At 38.1% G+C, this 12931-nt stretch overlaps 2 protein-coding genes across 2 annotated transcripts in view; both read left to right on the plus strand.

The window, feature by feature from the left end:
* The window catches only part of plxdc2b (plexin domain containing 2b), a 50383-nt gene extending 47300 nt beyond the window's left edge, over positions 1 to 3083 (plus strand). The window contains exons 13-14 of the mRNA XM_056752239.1: positions 401 to 561; positions 874 to 3083. Of these exons, the coding sequence (XP_056608217.1) occupies positions 401 to 561; positions 874 to 993 (281 nt within the window). The 3' untranslated portion in view covers positions 994 to 3083. The remainder of the gene's footprint in view (positions 1 to 400; positions 562 to 873) is intronic.
* A 365-nt stretch (positions 3084 to 3448) lies between these two features.
* Positions 3449 to 12730, plus strand: nfx1 (nuclear transcription factor, X-box binding 1). The gene is given in 25 exon segments (XM_056754758.1): positions 3449 to 3631; positions 4111 to 5028; positions 5197 to 5358; positions 5429 to 5506; positions 5635 to 5740; positions 5910 to 5981; positions 6058 to 6197; positions 6299 to 6398; positions 6501 to 6718; positions 7006 to 7103; positions 7189 to 7219; positions 7325 to 7407; positions 7487 to 7595; positions 7770 to 7804; positions 7806 to 7890; positions 8028 to 8107; positions 8887 to 9117; positions 9522 to 9595; positions 10978 to 11076; positions 11163 to 11204; positions 11319 to 11414; positions 11882 to 11948; positions 12026 to 12171; positions 12415 to 12519; positions 12602 to 12730. Coding segments are annotated over 25 exon segments (3273 nt in total). The 5' UTR covers positions 3449 to 3609; the 3' UTR covers positions 12678 to 12730.
* Positions 12731 to 12931: the final 201 nt, after the last annotated feature.

Raw genomic sequence — 12931 nt, forward strand, 5'->3', positions numbered from 1 at the left:
AATTGAGGATGTCTTTGATTTTATCTTAAAAATTCCTTTGCTTGGTGTAATATAGTCATGTTACTACATGAAGTACATTTTTGTTGGTGTAAAAGTCTCTTGAGTTGTTTTTGTTATCTGATGAAACATTGTTTACAGTGAAATGACAATAATATGAAGTTGGAGCCCATTATATTAAATTACATTTCTATCTCCAATGTTGTGGGACATGAACAATTATAATAATATAGCAGACCTCTTAAATTAATGATTAAATATTTTTGGATTGCTGGTTGAACTGTCCCTTTAAATAGCCCAAGACACCATGAGAATAAATAAGTTGATCAGACATCGCTCTCTTCTGTTAGAAAGGAGAACTGCAAGATTCAGAAATCATGGTGTCTTTATCTGTTGGTTTCAGCTTCTGCAGCTAAAAGCACGGCAGAGAACGGCACACATTCACTGCATATGGGCCTGATTCTCGGCATGGTCATGCTTCTGCTTGTGATGGTCGTCATCGTTCTGGTGACCGTCTACATCTACCATCACCCGAGCTCTGCTGCGGGACTCTTTTTCATTGAGGTAAGAGTGTGGAACCATAGTTAAACCAATACGTTACCTAAAAATAAAAATAAATTGGAGCTTTATAGCCACACACTTTTACAATAAGAAAAGGATATTCTTAAAAATATATAATTTTTGTTCAATTAAAAAAGGAGTCATAGGTTTAGAATTACACGTGCGTGTGTATATTTTTTGGGTGAACATTGCTTTTAAAAATGGCCTTCATTTTCAACTTAAAGACTTAAGATTTAATATGTGTACTGTCTCTGATTGAAAGGGTCTTTTAAAAAAAACATTTATCAATCAAATATCAATTTCATACACCCACAGAGACGTCCCAGCCGATGGCCTGCCATGAAGTTCCGGCGGGGTTCAGGTCATCCTGCATACGCAGAAGTAGAGCCTATCGGTCAGGAAAAAGAAGGTTTTATTGAGTCAGAGCAGTGCTAAGGTGTGACATTTGAATTCTTAAATCACACACTGCCCGAGAACCTTTCTGAAATCCACACTAAATCTTGAACAAAAAAGTTCAACCAGCCCTTCAAATGCATAACAATGACGAAGCTGAAAACAATGAGGCTATGGCATTTGAACGGCAGAGGCATCCAAACATTGAAACGCTCGGATCCAGCTATCAACACTCAATATGACATGACTCATATCCACATCCAGAGGAAAGGTATTAATCAGCTAGATTGGTTACAAGCCCCAAAAGTTCTGTAAACACTGCTTGGGTCCTGACAAGACAGAAGAGCGGCTCTTTAAACCCTGATTGTACTGGATGAGACTTTGGATTCTCTTATTTGAACGGCCTGTCAAAGATTTACATTTATGTATTTGGCAGACGCTCTTATCCAAAGTGACTTACATTGCATTATACTATACATTGTATCTGAATAAAGTCACATGCAATCCCCTGGGAATGAACCCATGACCTTGGCATTGCTAGCAACATGCTCTAACCACTGAACCACAGGAAGGCTAAAGTTGACTTGTTCATTCTTTTTATTACAGTTTATGGACATTTTTGTTCAAATTGCCTAATGAAAATGTTAGCGATTCATTCATTTAATTCATCTGTTGGAAATCTTATACCTTTATATATATTTTAAGGGTTATTAGGCTTTTATTTTCGTTCATCTTTCTTTTCTATCATTTTCTTGACCATTATATGTTTAATGAAAGAGACCGTACTGTGTTTCCTCTTCAGTGTGTATTTCTCTGAAAACACATTGGACAGACATTCACACTGTTTGGATTAAGTAGGAAAATGTTCTTTGAAAAGTACTGAATACTATGTGTCCATGCATATTCAATTTACACACGTTTATAGTTTTCAATTCAATTTATGTTGCTGATGCAAATTAGACATGACAGCCACTTGTAAGATGTACCTATGTGTGTGCAAGTGTACTGCTGACATTTATTTGAGTTACAATGTCAGTTATATTTCATATGGTGTAGCACGTATTTCCATACTGCTGAAATACATGTAATGAATTCATTTAAAGTCAATGCCAAGGATATGACTCATTATTCTAGAAGAGTAGTGCATATCACATGCAATTCAAATGGTTCCGTAATAATGTGGCACTGTTTTGATTTTGAAGGATATTAACATTTATCATTATAAATCTCATTATGGTACTTCAATATCCTTTTACATGTGTTATACACACATACATTGGCGTAATCATAAGAAAAGTATTCAGCACCAACCTTACCCAAACACACCCAGAACTTCCCTTCGTCTATTAACCATAAATCACAGATTATTCTAGAGCGGTTGCAAAATAATGATAAGGCCTACTTGGAATTTTATATTTAATATTGTGCTGCTGTTTGGTACTATGGTTTAATGACATTTACATGGATAAATGTCATATTACATATATGGTTTAGTGACATTTAAAACTGGCATGTGGCGTTTAAACTAAACATCCCAAATCTCCTTAATGACGTACAACTAGTTAAGAACCACAAAAGATATTTGCTTCTTTTTTTATCGTTTCAACAAGTCTATGCATAGAATGTTTCTTTTTAAAGTTAATTTGTCATTTTTATTGGTTTAATGGTTTTCAAAATCTATATCGTTTCAAAGTTACAGTCTTCTTATTATCCTCATAACATGGTTCTGAATTGGATTGTATCGCTTTCTTCACTGGAATAACCTGATTTTTTTAGCGGATGTAACCTGAATGTGTGTGTGTGTGTGTGTGTGTGTGTATGTATGTACCTGTGTGTGATATTGGTTTTATCTGAATGTGTTTGAGTGCTGATGTGAGTTATAAACTAAAGTTTATTTGTGAGATCATCTCAAAATGTTTGATGAGCAGTAACAGTTTTAGTTTCTGTGCTTTGTAAATTGGAGAGAACAAAACCCATGTTAGTGACCTGAAGTTTTATAATCATATTAGTCTTGTTGTGCCACACATTGAGAGACAGTGAAATACACAAAGCTGTAATCTGCGTACTCTTGTGTTACTACTGTCATTTTGATTACATAATAAAGTTTAAATAATAAAGCTGTTTAAACCGATCATGTGTCTGGTAATCAAAGTAATGTGTTGTGTTTTTTATGGAAAATAGCTTCTCCTCTTTTGCCTCTTATTTGTTTTGTGTACGTTTTTTATAATCTATTCCATCTGAACCCATACTTTCAAGTTCATATTTTGTTGTTTGGAATGATACGTTTTTAAGAGGAAGTCTACACGTTTTGGATTACAATATTTGTATAACCTATTTATATTTTTTTCACAGTTGTAATTAACAATACGCCTATCGTTCAATGTACATAAAAAATCACAGCATAAAAAAAGAACGTGTCGTTTTGTTCAGATGCAAATAGTGTAGGTTGTGAGTCAGAGCTGTGACGCTCTAGTCACGTGACTCGTTGTCGGCGAGTTTACTGATTGGACGAACGGTTCCAGCATAACTAGCCAGTAGCCACTAACTCAATCAGCCTAGTTCATAAACTATTATTTTACCTTTTTATTAGCAGAATTTTGGAATATCATATTCCGAAGTACACGGACATTTCGGCAAAAAAATCTGAAGTCCGGTTGAATGGCTGAAGCCTCCATTACAGGTAAACCGACAATTAATGCTAACTCAAAACGGCTAACTGTAATGAAGTGTGTGTGTTATAACGAGTGTTATGGCTGTGCTTGTGCAACTTGAACAACCCCGTTGGGTCATCTTTACCCTATAGATTCAGACGTTTAAAGTCTGTTTTAAAAACCAATATAGCTATTTTGTTTTGCCACAAAATAGCAAGGTGGCGGATGTTTGGTTATCGTTTGTTGTCTGACTAGTTAATAGCACCAAAGATTGTCAGTTAATCAACAAATCATTTATATCTCTAACGTTACCCGGTGCTGTTCGACAGTCGTGAGAAAAGCATGTGACGTTACCTTGTGTTGCAAAAAAGCTGACGTCATTCTCAAAGCACAGTACACAATAAGTCATCCATTCATTACCGTAAAGATAATTGCATTGTCATGAAGTCAAAGATCATATACTGGCCCACTCTTCTAGTGTGTTAACCACCTCACTCTTGACTTTTAGACACATCGAAACTGAATCCGGAGTCTGCTGAGTTTGTACCGCAAGCTAAACCCACCAAGCCACACTTTCGAAGAAATAACAGACAACTGGACCCCAATCGGCACCATGGGAGGCCTGAAAATCGATTTAGACAGTCTAGTGGAAATAAACATAATCAGGATGAGTTTGAAACCCCCGAGAATAACATATCCCCCCCTTATGAACAGGCCACAGGAGGAAGCGCGAGAGGAGGTAGAGGCAAAGGAGTAAGACAGAGAGGTGGACGAAGGGATGCTAGGCATACTGACTATCGTTCCCAGCGTGAAAGATGGACAAAACCTGAAAGTGCCAGCGACAGCTCACGAATGAACCATAGAGCTGCTGGTAGTGAGCAAGAACCCCACGACATCACTTTTAACCCGTCAACAGATGAGGAGAGGCACGACAGGCCGCCTGTTGAAGCCAGCATGAGAGGATCTTACAGAGGGAACCGACATAAGAAAACCTTTAAAGATCGAGATGACAGATCTATAAAGGAACCTCTGCCAAGGGAGGAGAATCTAGACAACCAGGTTGGTGGAAGAGACAGGAAGCCTGCTGGGGCCTTTGAACATCCAGAACTGGAGCCTAACCAAAGAAACCATAGGGGATGGGGAGGTGGAGACAGACGAATGCAGCCCAGTTCACGGAGAATGGGACCAGTCCCCAACCCTGGGATTCAGGGTAACTGGAGAGAAAGAGATCCTGTTCAGGTCAGAGAGAAGGAGGGGAAAGATGCAGAAGTTGAGGGTGATAAAGAGAATGAGTCATACAGGAATAGGGCAGGTGCAAAAGATAAACAAGCATTACAGCAGAATCCAGGACCGAGAAGAGTTCCTGAGCGAAGAACAGGGCCTGTGAAGCGCATAGAGCCTCCCAAAAGCAAAGAAACACAGACAGGTAATACAGTTTACTTGTCCATATATTTTAGGATCCGATCTCTCTTGCACTTTACAAATTACTTCGACTTATGCAGAACCATATTCGCTGTTCGTTGAATATACAGGGATATACATTTCTCTGCATCATTCTGCTTGACCAAGTTTACCATGGTTTGTCTGTTTATAGGCTGTTTAATTGAGCAGCTGACAGAGGAGAAGTATGAGTGTATGGTCTGTTGTGAAGTGATCCGAGTCATGGCCCCAGTTTGGAGCTGTCAGAGCTGTTTCCACGTCTTCCACCTGAACTGCATCAAGAAATGGGCTCGCTCGCCTGCGTCTCAAGCTGATGGTATGGAATTACTAAATCACCAATTTATTTGTGGCAATAAGAATAAATTGACTTTGTTTAATAATTACAGTTGGCAGTGAAGGTTGGCGTTGCCCTGCTTGCCAGCATGTGACACTGAAAGGCCCAAACGCATACAACTGCTTTTGTGGTAGGATTATACTGTGTTTTTGTCTCTCTGTTTTTTTTTTATAATGATTTTATAGTTGTGTTACCCTTAATTGTTGATTTAATTCTTGTTGGTTCTTTCTTTTTCTCAAATTTAACTGTAATGTACAGGAAAGGTGACCAATCCGGAGTATCAGCGCACTGAGATTCCTCACAGCTGTGGAGATATGTGTGGAAAGAAGAGGAGTGGAGCAGAATGTAACCACCCCTGTAACATGTAAGAGCTCAACACCAAAGTATTCTGCCTTACAATCAAAGTAAAGATTTTATTTCCACCATAATATAAATTTCACAGATTTCACGTGTGTTTTTGTTACTCAGCAAATCAGTGATACTTCTGTGTATTTATGTTGACATTCTTGCTTTCTCTCCCTTCTTTTTTGTAGCCTGTGTCACCCGGGCCCCTGCCCACAATGTCCTGCTTTTATCACCAAGTCCTGCGTCTGTGGTAGAATGAGGTACCTGGTATTGAATACTGCAGTTTATGCATTTTCCCAGATATATACCCACAGGCTAAAAATTTTTTCTGTATAGTAAGCAGGTGCGTTGCAGTCAGACAGGACCTCTGCTTTGTCAGCAAGTCTGTGGAGCTCTGCTAAACTGTTCACAGCACTCCTGTGCCCAGGTGTGCCACTCAGGACCGTGCCAGCCATGCCAACTACGTGTCCAGCAAGGTATTCAGTCTCTCTTCATCCCTGTTTTAAGTTTTTCATGTTTCAGGTCTATTTACTTGTCTTATCTTATATGTTGTATTCTCCTACATTTTCTTGGGTAGCATGCTTCTGTGGTGTGGTGTTCAGGGAGGTGGCGTGTGGGACTGATCGTGAGAGTTTTGATGGATCGGGATATTTCTCCTGTTATAAACCATGTGGAAAGTATGTTATTATTATGATTTTATGAGTAGTCTTTCAGAGTATCTAGGCGTTTCGCTTTTTTGTGCTTTTTATGGTATACACCCTGATTGGTTCTTGCCTTAGGATGCTTGACTGCCAGTCCCATCGCTGTCAGCAGACATGCCACCCAGGACAGTGCAAGGCATGTCCACGTGACGCCAAGCTGGTGCACAGTTGCTCATGTGGACAGACTCGACTCTCTAAGCTTTTAGAGCTTGGCTACCCAGAGAGAAAGACCTGTACTGACCCGATCGCCTCATGTGGCAAGACCTGCAACATGCCAATGCCATGTGGAGACGGTGGTATGCATCTAATTTTCTTTATTAGTGTAACTGTGATTTTTCTAGGTTAATGCAACATTAAAAATACGAAAATAGTCTTTAAATAGTTATTGTGACACTAAGGAATGTCTATTTAATTATAGTAAATAATATTTGATGTTTTTCTAGTACAGGAGTATGTGTCTGGACTTTTAAGTAACAATTGCTGTCTTAAAATAAGTAAAATAATACAGCAAAAAATGTACAATGTTTGTCACAAAGATGATTCTGAAATATTATTTCAAATGCAATTCTCTGATCGGCTGTAGATTCTATTCATTTGTGTGAAAAGCTGTGTCATGAGGACAGCTGTGGACCATGTTCTTTGACCTCCATGATTAAATGCAGATGTGGCAGTAACAGCAAGGTTAGACCGCGTTTACCAGACAGCTTCACAGAAGAACATTCTGAAAACCTCTGTCTTATTCATAATGTCTGTTCTGTCTTTGTAGGAAGTTCCATGTGCAGTGATTCAGACTGAAAGTAAGTCTTTAGAAACTTATCGGATATCAGGGCAATAATGTTTTATAACACGTCAATTCCATGGAGCACAGTTGCTGTTTCAAGTCTTGCAATTTTGTTCTACAGGAGATATGGTGTTTACCTGTGAGAAACGCTGCAGCAAGAAGCGTTCCTGTGGCAGACACAAGTGTGGAGAGTTGTGCTGTGTTGTGAGTCTGTCTTAGCATCAATGTTTGCAGTAGTCAAAAGAAAAGCTTATCAACTAAATGGACTCTCACTGTTTATCAGGATAAGGAGCATAAATGTTCAATGATTTGTGGCTACAAGCTCAACTGCGGTCTGCACCGGTGTCAGGAGCTTTGTCACCGTGGCAATTGCCAGCCTTGTTGGCAGACCAGTACGTTTTTTTCTATTATGTCCTCAAACATCTTTCCTTGCATTGATTCTTCAAATGCATATTGCTTTTTTGTGATGAAGCAAAAACCAAATGAGGGAGATGCCTCCAACCAAAATTGAGTCTATAGCTATAGTGCTTTTTACTTCACCTCCTCCACTGTTTGCTTTCTCTAAGGTTTTGACGAATTTGCATGCTACTGTGGGGAGACCTGTGCTCTATCCACCCATCCCCTGTGGAACCAAACCTCCTGAATGTAAAAACGTGTGCACCCGCAAGCATGATTGTGATCATCCAGGTATTTACTGTATATTATCTGTCTGCTCAGACAATGAAAGATTATGGCTCCTGATTTCATTCTCATGTTAATTGTTCAGTTAATGAATTCAACAAAATAGTTGAGCAGCTGATGTATGATTTTTGTTTTTCTCACAGTTTTTCATTCCTGCCACAGTGAGGACATATGTCCTCCATGTACCTACCTCACCAAGAAGTGGTGCATGGGTGAGCATGAGGTATGAGACATTACACAAACATGAAACAAGTCTTAATACAGAATTGCTATGAAGTGAATTTAAGAGCCTTAGCCCGTGTTAACACTTAACTTCTTTTTGAGGAGAAGAAAATGACCAATGGGCTTTTATAGAAAAACAACAGCCGAACGCCATGACATCGTCGCTAGCGTCAGTGCACGAAGGCAGCCCAGAGAAACAGATAGGAAGCATAACGGAAGTCTATTTGATTTACAAGCCTAGAGCGTCTTTGCAATAACTAATCACATATTTAAAAACTACAATACAAATTTCTCGCTAGAAATGCAATCAGAAGTTGTTGAAAGATACAATGTATCTTACATTTATACAAAACTATGCTCCAACAGGCGTCTTCAGCTGCCATTTTATTTTTTGGAGCTGGAGCCTCGACCAATTATGTTCATTGCATGTTGTTATGAAAACAACAGGTCTCTGTCATTGGTTAACTGGTTAAAGGGAGCTTAATGTAGGTTTTTTTTTTTTTATGCTCTGAGCAGCAGAAAAAAAACCTGAGCTGGCTTTTAAAAAGCGCTCAGGACGTTTTATAAAAAAACGGTTTACTCTATAGGATTATAATGTAAAACAGACGCTAGCAGCTTCGAAAAACAAGTCAAGCGTGAACACAGGCTTATATTAACAGTAAGAGTCTGTGAGGCTGAAGCGCTTTGGATATAGGATATACACAAAATGCATGTATGTCAGTCTATTAAGACCATTTTCAACATTTATATTTTTAAAAACTCTTGTCATCTCCTCTCTAGCAAAGGAATAGTATCCCGTGCCACTTGCAGGACATATCGTGTGGTTTAGTGTGTGATAAACTCTTGCCCTGTGGCTCTCATCGCTGTAAGAAGATATGTCATCGTGGAGAATGCCAGACGGAGGGAGAATGTAAACAACCATGCATTTATGCCAGACCTGCATGTGGACACCCCTGTGCTGCCCCCTGCCACCCGGGCACCCCCTGTCCACCCAGTACCTGCAGTGCTAAGGTACAGCCCTTCCCTTATCTTTATTATGCACAGAAACAACATGTTCCTCAAACAATTATAAAGCAGTACTTTACTTTGTTTTCTCAGCTGTAGCTTGAACTGAATCTTTTGATTCCCTAGCTGACAAACTCTGCAGGGTACTTGTGTTCTGGGACATGATTACGGACAAACAGTCACAACTCAGTGTATCAGTGGAAATCAAGAGTGTATACTCATTACCAGAGTAAAGGGAAATATTTATCAGGAAAACTGGACAGTAGCACTGAAAGATTTCCTATGATTTAAAATGACTAATAATCTAATCTAATATGTTTAACAGATAAAAACATATATTGTTGTTTCTTTGCAAAAGCAATCACTCTATTCAATGAAAATGTTAGATTTACTTCTCACTCAATCTCCAGGTGGCAGTGCAGTGTGATTGTGGCCGTAAGAAGGAGAGAGTTCCTTGTGCCGAGGCAGCCACGTCGTACCAAAGGTAAATTATGACATATTTTAGTTAATGATGCTAATGATAAAGAATGATGTCTGGAGTAGGGATGGGCATTTAAAGAAAAAATAATATTCGAAGATCGATGAGAACTATTTGAAAATTAGTTGAAATTCGCACCCCTCCCCCAAATGCACGCATTTACAGTAATACATACACATAAACGGAAAAAGAGTGAGACCATTTACACTTTAAATCCGTATGACTACACACTGCTTTATGTATTATGGAATAGGCAATCTTACATCGAGCCATACATTAAGATAACGTGCTGAAACATTAATATATTAACAACCGAATAACGGCACTTATTAACAGTACGTTGATCAGCATCAACCGCTCATAATGCTAGAACATTTCCTTGTAAAATATGAGCATGCACATTTATACCAACTAAAAAACTTTGTGATTGATCAAGGAAAATAAATTTAAGCTATATAAGTTTTAGACAAGACTAAAAATGTTAAAAAATGTTTACCGAATGACAGGATTTATTAACAGTTCGGAAAAATTTCATAAATAAACAGCTCAAAAGGCTTCCATTTCTATTGTAATGAAAAAGTTTCTCCAGTCTGGCAGTGATCGTTTTTCTAGACGAACAGTAAACTCGGGCTGTACAAACTCCATAAGATTTTTAAAACCCTCACCTCCGACAAAGCCGATCGGAAGCATATCCTTAGCGATCATCTTCGTAATTAAGCCGTTATTTGCTCCGCCCGTCTGGCATCGAAATTGGTTGGTCTGACCATAAAACTATCAACTGATTGCTGACCTGTGGATGGACCTGTTGGGTGCGTAGTTGTTGATCCATGATAAGCCAGCTTTGCATTGCAGAGTTTGCGCACTTTATTCTCATTCATTTTATTAAAAGACCCCCACACAGAACTCATTTTTGACATCATCTCAGTGTATCATATCTGTTATTCCACGCGGGTCTACAGTGTGCTTAACTTCATTCACAAATCTTGTGAGAAAATGTTTTCCTCTATTGTCTCTTGACTGACAGCGTTTAGGTTTAAGGGGCGTCGTTATTGGCAGCTCCACCCTTTGGTTACATGAACACGTTACGCGTGAAAACACTGCAATTTTTTTTTTTAAGATCGCACACACTATTCGAATTTCTATAATTAAATAAACTAATCCAATATTCGAAATTCGTGACTCATCCCTAGTCTGGAGTTGGTAAAGGAAAGCTTTATGGTGATATATCATGGAATAACACTGTGTGATTTTGTAACTTATGTTTTGCATGAATTATGCGATTGTTGTCACAGCAAGTAAAAAAAAAAGAGCATGGCATCATCACCACTGTTTATGTCGAATGTTGTTGGTCTTTGATCATACACACTTTTCTACTATATGTTCTTCAGATATGCAGCCATCGCAGTGGCCAGTAAGCTGTCTGATATGCAGCTGGGAGATTCTGTTGATATTGGACAGCTCACAAAAAAGGAGCAGAAAAGAGCCAGGTATTTGTTAATTACACCTTTGTGATGATTTTTGAGGTTTATGTGGAGTTAGATGTGGAGCAATCTTTTTATTTTTTTATTGTCAGATTGGAGTGTGATCAAGAGTGTGCTACACTGGAGAGAAACAGGTGAAAGTAATGATGGGACAGGCTGCTCCTAACATATGTGATCCTTATGTGTACCTGTATGGATCTATCTGTGGGTTGTAAATGTTTTTCTGTATTGTTTCGTTTCACATATAGACGACTAGCTGAAGCCCTGGAGATTGACCAGTCGGTGGATCCCTTTAATAAGTCCACGACTTCCAAATATAGTGACTCCCTTAAAGAGGATGCAAGGTTTTTTAAACATATTTCAATTCTTCCAGTGTGTCAGACAAGAACACAAAGCTAGGGCATTACTTATCTCAAATTATGTGCTAAATCTCAGGATCAGCAATTGCATGCATGTTTAATCACTAAAATAAACTATAAATGTAAAGTATTCATAAATATTTGTTGCATTCTGGAACATATACAAACTCACTTAACTATCTTAAACAGCTTGATAAATGTAGAAAACGAATTGCCGTCTATCAAGTCTGTTTTCTGTTACATTCCAAATATAAAAATGGTGGCTGTACTTCAAAAGGAAACAAATTATTATTTACATTCTTCTCTCATAGCTCCAAGTTGCCAGTTATTTGGTGCTAAACCATCGACATTTAAGTCTGAGTCCTTATGTTTAGTCTACTACATAACCAAGCTAAAACAAGTACTGTGAGTGTCTTAAAAAAATATATAAACAATTTTTTTTTTCAATACAGGAAAGATTTCAAGTTTGTCAGTGAAATTGAGGAGGAGATTAAGAACTTAGTTAAACTGGCTAACAAGGTAAGATAAATCACCATTATATGTTATTTTCATCCTAAGCACCTCTTTAAGAAATATGTTATTTGTGTTTTTCTCAGGGCAAACAGACAAAAAGGAGTCACTGTTTCCCACCGATGAAACGTGATAACCGTAGAATTATCCACGAGTTAGCTGAAGCATATGGCGTGGAAAGTGTTAGTTATGATAGCGAACCCAAACGGAATGTAGTGATCACTGCCATCAGGTCAGCTAAAACTGTCCACATACACACTATAGAAAGATTACGCCTTTATATATACACCTCTATATTTAGGGTTTAATCTGTGTATATTTTTTTTATTAACAAATTTTTTTAAATCCTATCTCTGTGATAGTTAAACAAAATGTGGTTATGCATAAAAGAAAGTATCTTGAACATGTCTTTCTATGACACATGTAATTTAATGTCAGTAATATAGTTCACACTTAAACATGATTGTTTTTTCAGGGGGAAATCCGTGTCTCCTAACACTAGTCTGACAGTTTTGATTGAAAGAGAAACTGTTACTCGAGCCCCTCCTCCTATTGCCCACATTAAACAACACAACAGCAAGTATGTTTAAGTATAAAGGGTATTTGGTGAGTTTAAATGTATCACAACTAATGAAATAATTTATTCCGGTTTGTTTTTTCAGGGGCGATATTAATAATGCTTTGATGAAACCAGCTAAAGAGGAACCCACCGTTGATTATTTTGATGTGCAGGATTGACATGATTTTTAAGTTCCTGTAATATTCACTCAAAATAAAATGGCACATGTTTAGCTTGGCAGTCCATACTCATTTTTCTTCTGTATTATTACAGTAATTATTAAGTGCCACTGTTCAGTTACTGAAAGGTATTGCATTCTTTGGAAAATTCACAGCACATTCAATTCTTTTCATTTACATAACACTTCAGAAGATGTAAACACTGCTGGTTCAAAGATGGTCCAAAGTAACTTTTTGTTTTAGTTATTTAACAG

The sequence above is a fragment of the Triplophysa dalaica genome, chromosome 1 (assembly GCF_015846415.1).
Source record: "Triplophysa dalaica isolate WHDGS20190420 chromosome 1, ASM1584641v1, whole genome shotgun sequence".
In the NCBI taxonomy this organism is placed as follows: domain Eukaryota; kingdom Metazoa; phylum Chordata; class Actinopteri; order Cypriniformes; family Nemacheilidae; genus Triplophysa; species Triplophysa dalaica.